Genomic DNA, 19,737 nt, shown 5'->3' on the forward strand with positions numbered 1-19,737 from the left:
ATGTTAAACATTCTAGCTAAATTTCGTATTAAGATAGAAAGAAAATTTGTTCCTTGGTCTGTAAGGATGGTTTTAGGAGCGCCGTACACGCATATAAAATTTTTTGTGAGAGCATCTGCGATGGATAGAGAGGTTGCCTCTTTCAGCGGGGTAGCTATTGAATATTTAGTCAGCTGATCCTGCATGGTTAGTATAAATTGGTTTCCGGAAGGCGTAATAAGAAGAGGACCTACGATGTCGAGAGCGACCTTATCGAAAGCGGCTTCGGGAGTATCCGTGATAATCATGGGTTGTTTAGTCTTTATTCTTGTCAGCTCTTTTAATTGACATTGACGACACTTTTGGATAAAACGCTGTATGTCCCTTTTCATGGTATTCCAATAATAATGCGGTCTTATGCGATTATAAGTTTTAGTAACACCCTTGTGACCGCCGTGGGCAGAGGAATGATTTTCGATAATTAATGCTTCGCGTTCTTCAATGGAGGGTGTTCGGGTCAAATTTTCGCATACTGTAATATGAATCGGTAATTCTCTTAAAAATTCTTGAATTTGATTAATTATATAACGCCAAGGTATATCGTCAAAACGTTTGGTTTTGCTAATACTAAAAGAATTTAATTGCAATTCCGTGGCGGCGTCAAAAAGAGCATATGCAATTTTTTAAAGTTACCGTTTCTAAGCGGAAGCGATCGTCTAATTTAATAGGAATTGATATCAAAGTTTTGTTTTTAACCGTTTGAATATTGACTCTTTCAAGTTCGAGATTTTCGTATGCCGGCAACAAATTGGCATCTCGGTACTCTTTGGACCCGTTATCGTAGGGAGTTCCGTCTTGTCGAATAAAAATTACGTGGGTATCATTTCGTTTTAATAAGTTGTCGCGATTTTCGGTGACGATAATTAAATCTGTCTCCCGGGGCTCCTCGAGTTGGAGTATTTCCTCGAATAAAAAATCGCCTTCATTCTGATTTATAATTTCCTGATTGTTATCGACCTAGTCTTCACCGCTAAAATATTCGTCTTCTATTAATGGGTCATTTTTGGTAGTTTGTAGATTATGACGCGGAATTTCGCGAGAACAACCAGGTGCGGGTTCGGAAAGGGTATCGTTATTAGTGAAGATAGGGACAGCGAGGCAGATGGGAGGATTTCTGGATAAAGCGTCTGCATTGTGGTTCAGACTTCTTTTTTTATATTGAATTTTATATTCATACTCTGCTATTTTGGTTCTCCATTTCCATAATCTGGACAACGGATCTTTGATTGAATATAACCACACTAAAGGTTTGTGGTCAGTGATAATAGTGAATTTCTTTCCGTATAAATAAGGTCGGAAATGATTAACACAGTAAACAATAGCTAGGCATTCTTTTTCGATGATAGAGTAATTTTGTTCGGCTTTATTTAATATACGCGATGTATAGGCAATAGGTAAATCTTTTCCGATTTGTCCTTGGCTAAGTACTTCTCCTCGGTTGTTAGAATAAAAGGTTTAGTAAAATCAGGATATTGAAGTATGGGCTTTGAACATAAAGATTGTTTCAAAATATTAAAAGATTCGGTCTGTCGTTGTTGCCACGTAAATGTATTAGTTTTCTTTAATAAATCGGTTAAGGGTTTGGCGATTTTAGAAAATTGCGGAATGAACCGCCTATAATATCCCGCTAAACCCAAAAATTGTTTTATATTTTTTTCGGATTTCGGAAGGGGAAATTTCGCTATTGACTCTATTTTCTTCGGATCGGGTTGTACTCCGTTATCTCCAATTATGTGACCGAGATATGCTACTTCGCGTCGTAAGAGTTCGCATTTGTCGGATTGTAATTTTAGAATCGCCTTTCTTAGTCTTTGCATTAATTTATTAAATTTAATTTCATGTTCTTTCAGAGATCTTGCATAAATGACTATATCATCCATATAAACAAATAATTTGTTGCCTTGCAGCCCGGAAAGTACGTTATCCATTAATCTTTGAAAAGTCGCGGGAGCGTTTTTCAAATCGAAAGGCATTCTTTTGAATTGATAATGGCCGTAAGGAGTGGAAAATGCGGTTTTCGGTGCGTCTTTAGACGTCATAGGAATTTGATGGAATCCCGATGCTAAGTCGAGGACGGAAAAATATTTTGCAGATCCCAACTGATCTAAAATATCAGTTATATTAGGAAGAGGATAGGCATCTCCTATCGTTTTTTCATTGAGGCTGCGGTAATCGATGACCATTCGCCACCTTTTATTACCTTGCGAATCGGATTTCTTGGGTACTATCCATACGGGGGAGTTGTAAGGAGAAGATGAATATTCAATGATATCGTTGGATAATAATTCATTGACTTGTTTGTTAATCTCGTCCTTATGAATAGGGGGAATCGGTATTGTTTAGTATGGATGGGGATTTCATTGATAGTGGATATAAAATGTTGAGTGGCATTAGTAGCTCCGAGATTTTTGCCAGGGAGATGAAATCTATCAGAATTATTAGAGATTAAAGATTTGACATTTTCTAATTTTTCGGAATTTAAATGATCTAATCGTAATAATTGCATAGTGTTTGTTATGCTGTCGTTTTTTATTTCTTCAGGATATAAAGCATCGTTAATATAAAAGTTAGGAATTGCTACAGTCCCTCGGGTTGCAGCAATCTAATCTGAATCGTTTCCGAAATTATTCTTATCACTATTAATTACTGGATGTCCTCGGGTTACAGTAACATTTTTGAATTCACATTTTTTATTCTTGAAATGAGGATCATCGATCGTTTCATGCCCTAGGGATTTAACGACACCGTCTGGGATCGTGGATCCAGACGTATCCGCGAGATCGAATTCTTGTAATTCGATCGAGGGGACCTTAATATAATATTCGCGTTTGGTTGCGTTAACGATAAGTAAGTAGGCTTTACCATTGATATTCGAGACTATAGCTTCTCCCAAATAAATGTTTTCGGCGATAGTAATAAGAGGGATGTATCCATCTTTGTTTTTTGAATTAATAATATGAACATAAAAGGGGGATATAGATCGCGGTTTGATATTAATATAAGAAATTTCGAAAAAGGGGAGGCTAAAGTCGTCGTAAAATAAACATTTATTTTTATAATCTATACTGGCTTTGCGCGTTTTAAGGAATGTATTCCCTATTATTCCGTCTTGAGAAAAGCAGACGGTTTCAGGAATCACATGAAAGCATGTAGGCGCGTCGAGAAAGCGTATAACGACGGAGCCTAGTGTAGAGATAGGTTCGGAAGATATTCCTTAAAGAGTAAGGACTTTATTGTTAATGGTAATTTCCGGATTGATGAGATGTCGTTTTATAAGATTGACACCTAAGCCGGAGTCGATCATAAAGATACATTCTCTCAGAAGGTCTGGAGATGATAGGGTTATAGAGGGTACAACGCTACCATTAGGTATTTCATTTATTCTTCCGACACGGGTGGTAAAGAAGGGATCTGATCTGGAGACAGGACTACAGAGACTGGTGTTCGGAGTGGAAAAGCAGGGCGCCCCTGTTTTATTGGGGCTGAAAACTCCTTTTAATCTTTTTGTTAATGCAAAAACAGTCTCATATTTGGAACCTTATATGGCTGTATAAGCATGTCCTTGTAATTTGTTAATAATAAATTGTACTAAATATCGTTCTTTGTAACGGAGTATTAAGTCAAGGGCTCGTTCGTAAATTTTACTGAAACGGAAAACGGACATTTTATAACCATTGTACTTAGAAATTGAATCGATTACATCCTTGAGACAAATAGGGGAAGTAGTATGGGATGGGCTGGGCCCGCGAGGTTTTCAACAGGCTGATAATCAGAGGGGGGGTTTTCTCGCTGATTAGGAGTTAGATCGGAGACTTGAATATTATCAATACGTCGATTTAAAATGTCTATTTGTTTAGGCAGGGCGTTTAATCGAGCGAGTTGTTCGAGTATAAGGTTAAATACAGAGTCGTGCTCTTCGGGATTTTTATTCTCTTTCTTCTCTCTCTCATTAGTCATTCGGCCCATGATTTCGACTTCCGCTTGTGACAAGCGGTCGCCGGCTTCCGACGGGACGTTAGAAGCTTGTGATCGTGTCATAGGCATGGTTAATTACTTACTATACTTATTTCGGGAACAAACAAAATTCAACTAGTACGCAGATATTATATAATACATGCAAAAATTATTGAGTTAACTTAAAATTAACATATTATTGCTATCTTATTGTTACTCAGGACCAAATAGCTCGAAAATTTTATAAGTCTTTCGGCGGGGATCGTTTTACGGAATGATTCTATAATCTAGATATTTATTTTCGAATTCCATAAAATTCGGCTTATAGTCAATGTTCAGGTTTATGTCAAGTTTAGAATCGGGTTTAGTTAAGTCGATATTTGGGTTATGAGGACTCTGGATCTCGTTGAATTAAGGTTTAAGATTTTCGAATTTGTTTAATTCGGCAAACAGGAAAGAAGATCTTGAGAAGAAGAGAGGGTTTGTTTGATAATAAATTTGATATTTTTTAATTAGATTCGGCGTCCGCCTCATTTAGGCATTTATAATTCGTACAATATGAGATTTTATTTCTTAGGTACTGTTACGTCCCGACTCAATAAGAAGGAAGAGTCGAAGAAAGAACGTGACTATACTGATGTCGAACGACACTAGACGGTGCGTCTGTTCGACCCGAGCGAACGTACGAAGGGCCCCGCAATAGGTCAGCGACCGCAAGGGTGACTCTTACTCTATTTAAAGGGCAGTTCGCTCGGTGGTCCCTTTTCAGCAAGAGAATTAAATCTCTTTTGCGTGGGATGGGACCCTGTACGACTTCCAGGATGGAAAGGAATGAGAGTGGTTGTTTTTTTTGTGTTTAAATAATTAAGTCCAGATTCATCCCAAAAATCTAGTTTAATATAATTATTTTTAATGAAATTAGAAAAGAAGAAAAGGTATTTACATATCTAATACTTAAACTACACGAAAACCTTATGTGCACGATGTGAGTGTGTGTGTATACCTCGCGGGTGTTACATAAGTGCGGAGGTCATCAATCGGGATTATAACGGACAGGGTGTGTGAGAATATATATATATATATATTTATTTTAATATTAATACCCCGATTGGACATTACAATTTAGCAATAAGGTTAATTTTAAGAGTAGGCGTGTATAGGTATGTGTGAAAGGTCATTGGATTTCTTCGAGTTGGACAGTAGAGGGGGGATAAAGTTTTTTAAATAGGAGTTGGACGGGGACGAGCAGAGGATATTCCGACTCGGAAAGATACCAATATACGAATTCGTCGGGATGTGCAGTTGTTAAGAATTGCGCCAGAGCCTTTAGATCCACGAGGTCGGGACCGATCGTAAATCCATCCTCAGGTACTTCACGTACCCTGGGGATCTGATCAATTAACCAGGCTCGGAGTTGGTCTAAAGTTAACCTGGGCTCTTCCTCGGTGAGATCGATCGTTTCGATCTCTTCGGTAGGTTCCGAGTCTTCGGAGGATGACGGGGAAGAGACAGGGGATTCCTCGAAGATGATTGTCGAAGGAGCAGGGGATGGAGATCTAGGAAAATCGGGGAGCTTAGGGGAGGAAGGGGAAGAAATTTGGGAAAGTTCCGAGGATGTGGGAATGGGAGACGTGTGTGGTGTGTGGGTGTCGAACGAATTAATATTATTGATAATAATAGTAGGGTCTTCTACACCCCGACCCGCTCTTTGTTTCAGCCGCCGATTCCGCCGATTCCTCGACGACCTGAACGCGGTCCGCGATATTCGGTTTTGAGGTCCGTCCACTACGAGATCGGGTGGTTTAAATTGGATTAAAAGAAAGAAAGGGTTTTGTTACAAATCGCGGGAGCTATATATATATGTATATACATACATACATACATATACAATGTGTATATTTTTATATTCGCTTTTCTTTTTATTTCCTAATTTACTAGCGGGAGAAATCACGAAGTCGTCCGCTGTTGCGGAGAATCCTGAGTGATTTTGGAAGAACAGGATAGAAATCACGAAATCGTCCGCTGTTGCGGAGAATCCGGAGTGATTTCTGGAATAGAGGGTAGAAATCACGAAGTCGTCCGCTGTTGCGGAGAATTCGGAGTGATTTCGGAAGAAGCGGATAGAAATCACGAAGTCGTCCGCTGTTGCGGAGAATCCGGAGTGATTTCGGAAGAACAGGATAGAAATCACGAAGTCGTCCGCTGTTGCGGAGAATCCGGAGTGATTTCTGGGAGAAAGGTAGGAGAAGGACCAAAGGGTGTGAGGTAAATAATTGGGTTACCGAATTCAACGGCGAACCCAAAGACTCTAGTTTTTATGATTTGATTAAACTCCCGGAAATTGTACAAAGTATCGGTGTGAATGTGTTAGGTAGACTTACTACTTATCAAGAAGAACCTTGGTCAGCTGGAGGTGGCTCGGTGGTTGACGACGGCTGGGATTTCGTTTTGCGAAATTAATACTAACAGAATTAATAATTCTTTCGGTTGAACACTCAAATAAAACTAATTGAAGTTTGCGAACGGGATGAGACTGACTGAATGAGAATGAATAAGAATTGAGAGAAAAAGCCTGTGTGTCTCGCTCGCACGGTGTTACTCGTATATAAACCTCCTTGCTCCTCTTTCTCCATTAGTTGTTAATATCCCCGGCGAATAAGGAAATTTTCAATGACGCTTTGGAGGCGTCCTTTGGTTTTGAAAATTAATATGATTGGTTCGGGCTTTGTTTAGAGTCCTAGGTTTCGACCAATGGAGAATTTGTTCTTATAGAGGGAGGTTGATATTTTATTGCTCCTCTAGTTGTGACTCAAGCAGATATCGCGTCCGGTGATCTGTCAGGCGAGGATTGTTTAGGTTCTCGGAAAGTTTTATTGATTCTCAAGGGTTCTATTGAAAGGAATAGGCACCAAAAATTGTTTTCCCTCGCCTGTCACATCGTGCCTTATCTGCGGGTCTGCGATATTTTGAATATCATTTTACACTCTCCGAAAGGAAAGAGATTCGTAGATTTCACGATTTATTACGGTTACTTTGCTTTTCGGTTCGTTCTCTATCCGCCTTTGATGTTCAAGATATCGCTTTGCGTTCTTCAAAAGAAAAGAATCGTGAAGACCGCAGGACGTAACACCCCCCGCCTTAGACAAATGTTGGGGGTGTAAAACACAACATTTGCAAGAATGCAATTATATTTGATTCTTTCCTTTCGAAGACTCAGTTTAATTTCTTTTGAAAATTCGCGTATAATTCTTTATGATTATACGCGCCTTTTCTATAATTGTAGTTATTATTTAGATAAACTATCTTTATTTATAACTATAATAAATGTTAATAAAATATATATATGTAAAAAAAATTTTTTTTTTTTTTTTTTTTTTAATACCACTAATGTTGTAAAAGGAGGAAAGATAGAAGGTGACCACTAAAATCCCTTCTTTTGTCTTTCGTCCTCTTTTTCTTTTAATTTTATCTCCCTTTTCAAAGGGCCATTTTCCTTTCTGATTTTATGACTTTCGTTATACCATTGGTTCGAGACCTATAGTTTATTTTTCTCCTTATAATTTAGGAGTCTATAAGAGGCGATGGTATACTGGTATTTTTACTATAATTCGACGAGCAAGCGATGAATAGAACGCGAAAAGGAAGGAAAATAAGAGTAAATAAAAAGGAAAATGGCTCTTTTCGGAGTCCTTATTGTAATGTGTACATGTGTATTAACGGGTTGGGATTATATTATATATAAGATTAATAACGTAGTTTAACAAAAATAAGGATAAGGCAAATATTATATAAATATACTAAGATTCTAATGTAAAAGTGCTTATGTGCACGTTGTCCTTATACGTTAACTTATTCTAAAAAAGTTTTTTTTTTTTTTTTTTTTTTTTTTTTTTTTTTTTTTTAATGTAAAGAGAGAAAAATTATGTCTACTTTATTTTTGATATACGAATAATGTGATTATGTAAGTATGTATAGTTTATACGCTTATTTACTCTAAACTTAATTTTATATTGCAGGTTCAACGTCCGTGGTTAGCTTGGAAGTAAGATCGGCGTGGCCTAATCGAATGAGGACGTCTCTCAAATTGTATGCATGGTTAAAGAATTTGTTATCGTTCTTCATGTGCAGCTTCACCAAGCCCGCTCCTTTTCTTAAAGGGAATACTATATTTATCCATCCCTCCTGTCCTTCTAAGAGCAATCGGCACAGTTCTCTCGTTTTTCTTGGCCATGTTGTTTCGCCTTTAGGGGACGTGATATGGGCTAACCCGCATAGCAAGGTTTGCCACGGTAGTTCTTTAAAACGATCCTCAAGAAGGTAGATGTCAGGCATGCGGCGAGATACTGCCCTTCCCCAATCGGCGAGTATTACTTTAACTATTCTTGTACTATCGTTTATGCTTTTAACAAAGCCCCGTCGCCAAGTCTTCTGGTCTTTTACCACCACGTCCATGTTTTCTTTTATATGTTCCGGAAATAAATGTAGGAACTTGGCTCTTCTCTCCATCCGGAACTGGAGTTCTTCTTCCATTTCTAGGAGGTCCTTTTTGCTATTTTTTAATTGTACCCAGAAGAGAAGTGGTGATTCGGCTCTTATCACGGTGACGTCCAGACGGCTACGGGTGAGAACGTCCATATCGATGTAAGGAACCTCCATCTCTGTAGCGGTCGAAATATAGGGTATTTTTATTATAGCGTCGATGGATGATCAGTTAGGCGTTGCTATATGCTTGTAGGGTGAGAATGAGGGTAGTTGTATTGGCGGTATGCCTTTGTTTGATGGTATTTTGCCCTCTTTCCCTTTATTCTTTGAGCTGTAAAGTGTAATTAGATGTTTCTTTAGTAGGGAGGTGGGGGTAAGTTCGGTGTTCTTGTTTTATTTCAGCGTAGGTAGGTTGTCCTTCGGTGTCAAAACCTGGAGATGAAGATTTATTGACTGGTGGTGGTCCTTTTATCTTTAAGTGTAGTAGTAGTTGTGTAAGGGAATCCCATATCGCTCCCAACAGGTATATAGACTATCCGTATACTGTGTGCAGGGCATAACCGTGCACTATTGTGTCTAGTATTAATTTGAAAATTTTTACTCCCAGATAGATGCCCATTATTCCTGCACTAATGTTGCCAAAAATTAAGAACTTGTTCCAAAATTTTTGCCACGTTGAGATAGCAATTTCTTCTACGACGTTTTTATCTAGTAAATTTGATAGAGAACCTCCTTGAATAGGCGATGGTCTTCCCATGACGCCTCTTGCTATGCTATTGAGCACAGCTGGTCGCTCGGCCGGAAACATTATATGATCTTTGAGTTCTTCGAGATCATTTTCCGTATATATACCGCTTGTGGCGAGTGATCCAGGGCTTGAGTATTTCCAAGTAGGTTTAGTTAATGGTTTCATGATTGTTGGCGGCAACGTGTCTACTGGCCTCGGTGTTAGTTTATACCAGGAATCTCCTAGAAGATACATGGCAGGAGCAAAGGCGTTGCACGCTGTTTGTATCCCTTGGCGTAGTAGAATATGAGTTTGAGGGGTTAGAAAATATGTTTCGTTTCCCCTCAATACTGGTAGTTGGTTGTAGCATTTCTCTGTTCTTGCAATTTTTACCTCGACAAGTACGCATTTTATTATGTGAATAACTTCTCCTGCTAGCAATGCCATGTATCCAGGTCCCTTCATTAGATGATACGCGAAAATATCTGGTGATTGTGTGGCTATCGCTAGGGCATTTTGCAACATTTGTTGTTCTAAACTGCATTGTTGCAACAAAATATTTTTATATAGTTCATTTATTTGTGTGCGAATGTGTTTTTCTACGTATACAAATTTAGAATTCATATACGTGAATATGTCGAGATTTGTTACGCGTGTCTGTTTTTTAAAGATTGCAACGCCAGGTGCTGTTTCAAAAATGATTAGTTTTGGATGTTCCGTACGTGTGAGAATGTATCCGCAGGTGACATATTTTCCTTTACTAGTTAAGGCAAAGATAGTATTTTGTGTGGTCAATGAATAGACCACTTGGGCTTGTTGATTTATATTATCGATGATTTTATCTGCGTAGCCTTCGTATAATATTCCGTAGCTTGAAAATTTACAAGTATCCGCAGGTACGGGATCCCAGAAGGTGTCCCCTCCTTCTATATCCGTGCAATGGGTGGAACTGAGTTTGCATGTTATTCCGGATCTGAGTTGCACTTTATTAGTGTTTATTCGTACGTCGGCTATATAGTCTTGTAGTGTTATTGTGATGCTACCCAATACAATGACTTCCGCCCATGTTCCATACGGATCGGAATACGCATTCCCGATGCATGAACCGTCATTATTCACACGCCCGGCTAATGTTATGGGGCGAGTTGTCGACTGATTAGATTTGATTCCGCTTATATAGGTGTCAGCTATTCGAAAGGACCCGTAGGAGTGCATTTGCTGGCATGCTTCACGGGATATCTCTTCGACATATGAGTATTTCCCATTAAATACGTCCATGGTGTGAGAAAACATTCCGTATTTTTTTATTAGTCGGTCGATCTCCACTTTACATTGAATTACTTTTACAGATTGAAATTCGTTGATTTGGAGCAATTGAATGTAGGTTTTGGTCGAATTTACACTTTGTCGAGGAATATCGCATTCTTCTATATTTAGCAGTGATAGGGTAGTAAGATTCGCGGAGGCTGATCCGCAGTCGTAACCTATTATTCTATACGTTGGTCGTAAGCCAGATATCAGGATTAATATAATCATTCTCCAGATTCCTTGAGCCATCTGAAATTTCCAGATGTAAATTTTACTTAGTGGTTCATTCTCTTCCCCTTTTTATTTTGTTAATATATATATTATTTTTTGTATTTATTATATATTATTTTTTTTCTTTTTACTTGGTTGTTCATCAATGGTTTTTATATGAGAAATGCGCAGTCTATTAGGGTGTACAATCCGGCTGTTTTTCCTTATTTTAATTTTTACATTATTTTTATTTAATATTTCCAGCACTTCATGTGGTCCCGTATAATGATCTCCGAATTTTCCTGGTTTCGGGCCTTTCAAGAGAAATACATGATCTCCTGGTTTAAAATTTTGAGGGTTAATTTTTCTGTCGTAATATTTCTTAGATTTATGTTTTGCTTCAATCACGTTTTTACGGGCATTCCCTTGGATAGTGTGAAGTTGCGTTACAAGGTTTATTAAATATTCATCATAATTTGCTAACTGATCGTTTGGAGGTAATAGCTCATTTGAAGGAATTCTGGCTATTTTTCCAAAGACTAATTCATACGGTGTATGTTTGGTTGCCTCATGTACGCTAGTATTATAGTTAAACATTGCAAGGTTTATCCATCTATCCCATTGCTTTTGTTCGTTTGCGTACTGTTTTAAGTATTCTCCTAATGCATGATGTGATCTTTCTAAAGATCCGTTGGATTGAGGATGAAAAGCAGTTGTGCGAAATTTGCGAATTTTAAACAATTTTGCAATTTTCTTCATTAAGTTGCCAATAAAATTTCTTCCTTGATCTGTTAATATGGCCTTAGGTGCTCCGAAAATACAGATAAAACGGCCCACAAAAGCTCCCGCAATAGTTTCGGAAGTTTGGTTTTGTAGTGGTATACCTATACAGAATTTAGTCAATTGGTCTTGTAAGGTTAGAATATATTCGTTGTCTCTTTCCGTCTTGGGTAAAGGTCCGACAATATCCATAGCTACTTTGTCGAAAGAAGATCCTGGTGTATCTGTTATTATCATAGGTTGTTTAGTTTTTACTCGAACTAATTTTTTTAATTGACATTGCAAACATTGTTGTATATATCTCTGAACTTCTAGCTTTAAATTTTCCCAATAATAGTTGTGCTTTATTCTATTATATGTTTTCGTGACGCCTCGATGTCCTCCTGTCGGTAAGCAGTGCATCTCACTGATTATAACGGGTCGTAAGTCCTTTGGTGGATATTTAATTTGTCTATTGCAAATAATAATTTTGGTGTAGGAATTAATGAATGCTAGTTGTAACTGTGATTTAATATTATTCCAAGGGACGTTATTAATAATTTCGGTTTTTGCAATGCTAATAGTTTCCAATTTTAAATTTTCTGTCAAATTTCGTAAGTCGTGTATGACAGCTGTTATTTGATTGAGAGTCACTGAGGGGCCTTCCCGTTGTGTTTCACTGATGGGTAGTATTACGTGGTAATATGTTTTGTATCTTATTGCTTTCGCTTTTCCTAACTCCAAGGGTCCTATGTTTGGAAGTTCATTCCGTTCGAAAAGTTTTTTAGACCCGGAGTCTAAGGGTTTTCCATCAATGTTGACAAAATATGCAACATTATCTTTTCGCAAAAATAATAATTCGCGAGAATCTATAACGTTGTTTTTAATTATCTCATTTCTAATGATCTTAGGTTTTGTCTTTCTTGATTTTAAACTTCGGTTTATAAGATCCTGCTCGTCCTCTTCTTCTTCCCCTTTGTCGCTTGCTTCCTTTCTATTTTCATTTTGTTCTTTAATGCCAAAATTTTCTTCTGGTGAATCTGGTTCATTTCCAATTTCCTTAATCTGATTTCCTTTTCTATTCTCTTTTATTATTTGTCTTGCTGTTTGACTTCTTGTTTGTATTGTTTTTTGTTTAGGTGGGTCATGTATTAACCTCTTTTTTATTGTTTGTAATACGGGTGGTTCGTTCAATTCTTCAGTAGTGAATGGTGTAAAATCATTGTTATGTTTAGTTTCAGGACTGTCTTCGGGTATTATTTCTTTGGTTTCTTCATCGTCTGAGAGATGTAAATAAAAATCTTCATTTTCCTCTTCGTCTTCTGAAAGTTTTAAATTAAAATCTTCATCTTCATTTTCTTCTTCGTCGTTATCGGATCCTTCTAGCATTCTGGAAATTGTTTCTGCATCTGTGGGATTATTTGGGTTTAAAGTTCTTCGTTCTTTTATTATTTTGCAATTTATTTCTTCAAAACCTACTGGATTTGTTGACAATGCATCTGCATTTACATTGGTTTTACCAGCTTTATAAACAACATCATAATCATATTCTGCTAATTTTAATCTTCAACGGAGTATTCTCATATTTGCGTCTTGCGCATTTTTAAACCACATTAAAGGTTTATGATCTGTGACTAGGGTGAATTTTCTTCCATATAAATATGGCCTGAAGTGTTTGACGCAATATATTATAGCTAGAGCTTCCTTTTCGTAGATGTCATATTTCAGTTCGTTGTCCGTGAGTGTTCTGGAGGCGTATGCGATAGGTCGGTCTCTGTTTATTTCTTCTTGTGAGAGTATACCGCCTACAGCTATCCCTGATGCATCCGTCGTTAAGATAAACGGTCGAGAAAAATCAGGATATTGCAGTATTGGTTCCTCGCATAGTCTTTGTTTTAAATTTTCAAATGATTCTTCTTGGGCTGATGTCCATTCAAATCGAGTATCGCCTTTTAGTAAAGTTGTTAACGGTTTGGTTAATTTAGAGAAATTTGGAATGAATCGCCGATAATATCCGGCGAGTCTCAGAAATTGTTTAATGTTTTTTGGAGTTTTTGGTCGAGGGAATTTCCGTACGGCGTCTAGTTTCCTGGGATCTGGTCTTACTCCTTCTCTCCCGATTACGTGTCCCAAATATGTTATTTCGGGTTTTAAAAATTCGCATTTATCTATTTGTAATTTCAAGTTAGCCTTACGGAGTCGCTCTATTAATGCATTATATTTTCTTTCGTGTTCTTCTAAAGATGTGGCATAAATGACAATATCATCCATGTAAACAAATAGTTCTTTGCCTTGTAATCCAGTTAATACTAGATCCATTAGACGTTGAAATGTTGCAGGTGCATTTTTTAATCCGAATGGCATTCGATCAAATTCGTAATGCCCGAAAGGGGTAGTAAATGCTGTTTTATGACTATCTGCGGGATCCATTTTTATTTGATGAAATCCGGATGCCAGATCGCATACAGAGAAGTATTGTGCTCCTCCTAATTGGTCTAATATATCTACGATGTTCGGTAACGGATATGCATCTCCAACAGTTTTGTCGTTTAAAGTTCGAAAATCGAGGACCATTCTCCATCGCTTGTTTCCTTTAGAGTCCTCCCTTTTTGGCACAATCCATATGGGTGTGTTATATGGAGATTGCGAATGTTTTACGATGCCTCCGTCTAATAGTTCTTCTACTTGCTTGTTTATTTCTTCTTTATGTATTTGTGGAAATCTGTACTGCCGAGTGTTAATTGGATGGTCGTCGGTAGTTGGTATTTGATGTTTTAGTACGGGAGTTGCAGTTAGTTTTTCTCCAGAAATGTGAAATCGATCTTGGCTATTAGTTATTAATTTTATTACGTTGTCTTGCTTTCTTTTATTCAAGTGATTTAAACGTAATAATTCCACTATTTTGCTAAGTCGATTCTCTTCCCTTTTCTCAGAGATCGTTAAACAATCTTGTAAATTAACATTTTCAACATTAAGTTGTTGCGTCTTTTTACATTTCAATTTTTGTTTTTGCATAAAATTATCCATAAGTTGTTGGGATTTGTTTAATAGAAACGTTGAGATCCTTAAAGATGGTTTATTCTTATCTTTAATATTTTTGAATCTTTTAACCTTCGGATCTTTAATATTTAAATTATATTTTTGTTCCCTTTCAAGAAGGTCTTTTATGGTGACGTGAGATGTTTTTAATGTATCATCTCTACTTCCTGTAAATAATCCAACCTTCGGAAAGTTAACGTTTAAGAAAGATAGAGATCTTTGTTTTTCCGAATTTTTAGAACAGGATTGTGTCGAATTGCGTAGTGAGGTTTGGTAACTTCCCTCCTCGCAATCGACGGAGCTAGAATTTTCTGACAGGGTTTGGAAATTTCCCTTCGAAATTCTAGAATTATCCCCTCCAGGAGAGGTTTGGTAATTTCCCTCTCCAAAGGTCTCTGAATTATAAAAATTTTCGGGAGAGGTTTGGTAACTTTCCTCTCTATGAATGTTTAAGTTAATAAAATCTTCATTATAATTTTCATTTATAGTTTCATTAGTCTTTTTGTCTTCTTCATCTTCAAGATCTTCTTCCTTATCTTCGAAATTTTCTTCTTTATCTTCGAAATTTTCTTCTTCGTCGCATTTGACGTCGACATCTGTGTGTTCTTCTTTCATAATTGGAATTTTGTTTTGGTCATTATCCGTTTGGGTGTCCGATTCATGATTGTCGAATAATCGATATAGCTGTTTTATACGTAGAGTCGGTACGGGGACTTCTACTTCTTCGTCCAAAAAACTTAGGACCCTTAAATATCCTTTTCCGGAAACATTTTCCACGATATTATCCATCAAATAAATTCCGTGGTTTATTTCTAATTTCGGTATGAATCCTACTTCAACATCGGTGTTCTCTATTCTTACGTAGAATAGCGATTTGGATCTGGGGGGTATTACTATAGTTTCCGGTGAAAAAAAGGGCACACTAGTTCCTGCGACGTCTAGCTGTCCTTGCGCGTAATCTATTTTTGACAAGGTTTGTTTGAAAAAATCATTTCCTAATATTCCGGATTGCGGGATTGGAAAATCGTTAGCTACTATATGGAATGAGACTGGTAATTCAAAAAGAGTAAGCGTAGTTTCACCGAGGGTATAGACAGGGTAATTATTTATGCCATTTAGTTTTAAGATATTCGAATAACTTATTTTAACTTCTTTGGGTACGAAATCTTCCTTTATTATGTTGGGTCCGGATCCTGTGTCTAATAAGAAGGTTAAATGTGTGGGTAGGTTGTTAATGTGGACCTGAACAGTAGGCACGCGACTGTGTTTATCGAGGTTTACTGTTACAGGCCGTATCTCTACTTGGCGGTCTATTTTACTTCTCGTGATGCTGTCGGGTGTGAAGTCTGTTCGGCCCCTCGTTGCGCACCCGACCCCGAGGGACCTGCATAGTTTTCCTGGTTGTTCCCCTTTCGCCGGTTATTACTCGCGATTCGCAACTCACAGTTTTCTAGAATATGTCCTTGTTCTTTACAATATCGACAGTATGTATTATTTTTCGGAGTTGGTCGTTGAGTTGTTTTAACGCGACAATCTTTAGCGGCGTGTCCAAATTTGTCGCAAAGTTGACATGTAACTTTCGGTCTATTTTCTGAATCCCGTTCTTCGTTTTGTTTTTTCCAACAATTGTTAGCAGGATGACCGGGTCTATCGCACCATTGACAAACTACAGATGGTTTATTAGTCCTTTGTTTTGAATTATTTTGCTGGCATAGCTTTGCATTATGACCAACCTTTGAGCATAATTGGCAAGAGACGACCCTTTCTTGTACTACATTTATCGGTTGCCTAGCTCGAGGATCCCGCTGACGACATTTATCTGCACTATGTCCGCGTTTTTTGCATATTTGGCAAATCATAATTTCTGTTCCTTGGCTTGTTTGGAAATCATGTCCTTGTAAAGAAAATTGAGTGAGCTTCCTACAATTGTTCGCGACATGTCCTTCTTTGAAACAAATCTGACAAGTGTCTCGCCCTCGATTAGTAGGCGCGTGACCTATGTTAACGATTCGGTCCTGTCGTAAACTTGTCATCTCTCGAAGCTCTTTTTCTATCCTTAGCGCGTCAGCAACGGTTTCCTGTACATCTAAGTCTCTCGCAATTCTCTGCTCTATTTCAGGTTTAAGTCCTCGGATAAAGCATTTGCACATGTCCTTTTCTACTGTTGTTTTTATATTGTGTTCGGGCAAAATGTGTCCTGAGTTTTTATATGCTTCTAGTATTTGTTTTCCAAGAAGTTTAACTCGATTTGTATAAGTAACGACGTCTTCTTCGTTTTTCTGATAAATGCATCCTAACTCTCCTTGCAATTGGTAAATGTTTTTAGTGGGTCCGTAAATTTGTTTTAAATATGAGGTTAAATTAGATACCTTGTCAAAATCTTGGTCTCGTATAGTTCGACGCGCTTCCCCTACGATTCTAGTTCTTAAAATTTTTGTAAATTGGGCCTCTGCTTCTTTAGAAAGCATTGATTTTGCTTCCTCGCAACCCTCAATAAAATAATTTAACGGAATATTACTACCGTCAAAGAAGGGGACGGCTTCAACCGTATATTTCAAAGTTGCAAAAAGGTTAGCATTGGCCATGTTTCCCGATTCTAATTCTTCAGAGTAGTGATTAGACTCAATTTTAATTCTAGAGATTTCTTTATGTACGGTAGAATCGGTGTCGGCGGAATCGTCGGAATCCAACACGAGTGGCTGGGTTATTAAAGCGGTATCCGTTAAGTTGGTCTCGAGGTTTTCGAAAGAGAAGTTGCCTTGTCGGGGTGTGGATCCAGAGGGTCCAGCGGGTGTTGACGTGTATAAAGTGTTTTGTTTATATTTGCGTGTATCTTGTATCTCTAAAGCGGTTTTGTAAAGATCTTCTACGTTACTTTTATCTGTTTTACTTCTAGTCCCTTTACTCATTCCTACCACTGAAAATCGCACATTACTATCCCGGCTGAGCCCCCAAATTTTCGTATGTTACGTCCCGACTCAATAAGAAGGAAGAGTCGAAGGAAGAACGTGACTATACTGATATCGAACGACACTAGACGGTGCGTCTGTTCGACTCGAGCGAACGTACGAAGGGCCCCGCAATAGGTCAGCGACCGCAAGGGTGACTCTTACTCTATTTAAAGGGCAGTTCGCTCGGTGGTCCCTTTTCAGCAAGAGAATTAAATCTCTTTTGCGTGGGATGGGACCCTGTGCGACTTCCAGGATGGAAAGGAATGAGAGTGGTTGTTTTTTTTTGTGTTTAAATAATTAAGTCCAGATTCATCCCAAAAATCTAGTTTAATATAATTATTTTTAATAAAATTAGAAAAGAAGAAAAGGTATTTACATATCTAATACTTAAATTACACGAAAACCTTATGTGCACGATGTGAGTGTGTGTGTATATCTCGCGGGTGTTACATAAGTGCGGAGGTCATCAATCGGGATTATAACGGACAGGGTGTGTGAGAATATATATATGACCGCTTGTATCTCCGGAACGGCTTGACCGATTTTATTTTTTCTTGGCTTAAATTACTCGTGGCGATGCCGCCTTTCAGGTTATGTTACGTGCAATTCAAAATTTTCTATATTTTAGTAGTTCTACACCCCCAAAAAATGGACTTTGATGGTGCAGGATAAGGAGACTTGTAGTGTCTTTTAAGGTCTTTTAGGGTTTGAACATGGCCGGAGACACTACCGCGTCTCCTGATATATTTATTTTAATATTAATACCCCGAAAAATTAATTAAACGGAACTGTATCTCAATTTGAGATCCCAAAGTTCCACATATAAATTAATTTCGAAACTTACATATGGAGAAATAAGCGAGAAAAATATAGGTCCGAAAAGTCGCTGAAGCGGGAATCGAACCCGCGTCTTTCACTTTCCGGGCGACTGCTCTTGGTAAGAGCAGTCGCCCGGAAAGTGAAAGACGCGGGTTCGATTCCCGCTTCAGCGACTTTTCGGACCTATATTTTTCTCGCTTATTTCTCCATATGTAAGTTTCGAAATTAATTTATATGTGGAACTTTGGGATCTCAAATTAAGATACAGTTCCGTTTAATTAATTTTTCGTTTCGTTTCCTTGGCTCTATTGCCCAGCTTAGAAGACAGCATACTTATATTATTTATATTGAGAGCCGATAAAAATATTTATTTCTGAATTAATACCCCGATTGGACATTACAATTTAGCAATAAGGTTAATTTTAAGAGTAGGCGTGTATAGGTATGTGTGAAAGGTCATTGGATTTCTTCGAGTTGGACAGTAGAGGGGGGATAAAGTTTTTTAAATAGGAGTTGGACGGGGACGAGCAGAGGATATTCCGACTCGGAAAGATACCAATATACGAATTCGTCGGGATGTGCAGTTGTTAAGAATTGCGCCAGAGCCTTTAGATCCACGAGGTCGGGACCGATCGTAAATCCATCCTCAGGTACTTCACGTACCCTGGGGATCTGATCAATTAACCAGGCTCGGAGTTGGTCTAAAGTTAACCTGGGCTCTTCCTCGGTGAGATCGATCGTTTCGATCTCTTCGGTAGGTTCCGAGTCTTCGGAGGATGACGGGGAAGAGACAGGGGATTCCTCGAAGATGATTGTCGAAGGAGCAGGGGATGGAGATCTAGGAAAATCGGGGAGCTTAGGGGAGGAAGGGGAAGGAATTTGGGAAAGTTCCGAGGATGTGGGAATGGGAGACGTGTGTGGTGTGTGGGTGTCGAACGAATTAATATTATTGATAATAATAGTAGGGTCTTCTACACCCCGACCCGCTCTTTGTTTCAGCCGCCGATTCCGCCGATTCCTCGACGACCTGAACGCGGTCCGCGATATTCGGTTTTGAGGTCCGTCCACTACGAGATCGGGTGGTTTAAATTGGATTAAAAGAAAGAAAGGGTTCTGTTACAAATCGCGGGAGCTATATATATATGTATATACATACATACATACATATACAATGTGTATATTTTTATATTCGCTTTTCTTTTTATTTCCTAATTTACTAGCGGGAGAAATCACGAAGTCGTCCGCTGTTGCGGAGAATCCTGAGTGATTTTGGAAGAACAGGATAGAAATCACGAAATCGTCCGCTGTTGCGGAGAATCCGGAGTGATTTCTGGAATAGAGGGTAGAAATCACGAAGTCGTCCGCTGTTGCGGAGAATTCGGAGTGATTTCGGAAGAAGCGGATAGAAATCACGAAGTCGTCCGCTGTTGCGGAGAATCCGGAGTGATT

General features: G+C 38.2%; 3 protein-coding genes across 3 annotated transcripts; all 3 read right to left on the minus strand.

Moving 5' to 3' along the window:
• Window positions 1–7,998: 7,998 nt before the first annotated feature.
• Window positions 7,999–8,649, minus strand: LOC146720780 (uncharacterized). Its single transcript, XM_085488035.1, has one exon. It carries the CDS (start codon window positions 8,647–8,649, stop codon window positions 7,999–8,001), a length of 651 nt encoding a protein of 216 aa, XP_085344161.1.
• Window positions 8,650–8,794: 145 nt separating this feature from the next.
• LOC146720781 (uncharacterized) lies at window positions 8,795–10,738 on the minus strand. The gene is given in 1 exon segment (XM_085488044.1): window positions 8,795–10,738. A coding segment is annotated over 1 exon segment (1,944 nt).
• Window positions 10,739–15,828: 5,090 nt separating this feature from the next.
• LOC146720782 (uncharacterized) lies at window positions 15,829–17,427 on the minus strand. Its single transcript, XM_085488045.1, has one exon. The coding sequence runs from the start codon at window positions 17,425–17,427 to the stop codon at window positions 15,829–15,831; it is 1,599 nt and encodes a 532-aa protein (XP_085344171.1).
• Between the last annotated feature and the right edge of the window lie 2,310 nt (window positions 17,428–19,737).

Source organism: Nylanderia fulva, unplaced genomic scaffold (assembly GCF_048542155.1).
Source record: "Nylanderia fulva isolate GAGA-0341 unplaced genomic scaffold, ASM4854215v1 Scaffold61, whole genome shotgun sequence".
Lineage (NCBI taxonomy): Eukaryota > Metazoa > Arthropoda > Insecta > Hymenoptera > Formicidae > Nylanderia > Nylanderia fulva.

What these genes read in the sequence shown, in the direction of transcription:
- LOC146720780 (XM_085488035.1), bottom strand. Translation starts at nt 8,649, where the DNA reads ATGGAGGTTCCTTACATCGATATGGACGTTCTCACCCGTAGCCGTCTG.
- LOC146720782 (XM_085488045.1), bottom strand. Translation starts at nt 17,427, where the DNA reads ATGAGTAAAGGGACTAGAAGTAAAACAGATAAAAGTAACGTAGAAGAT.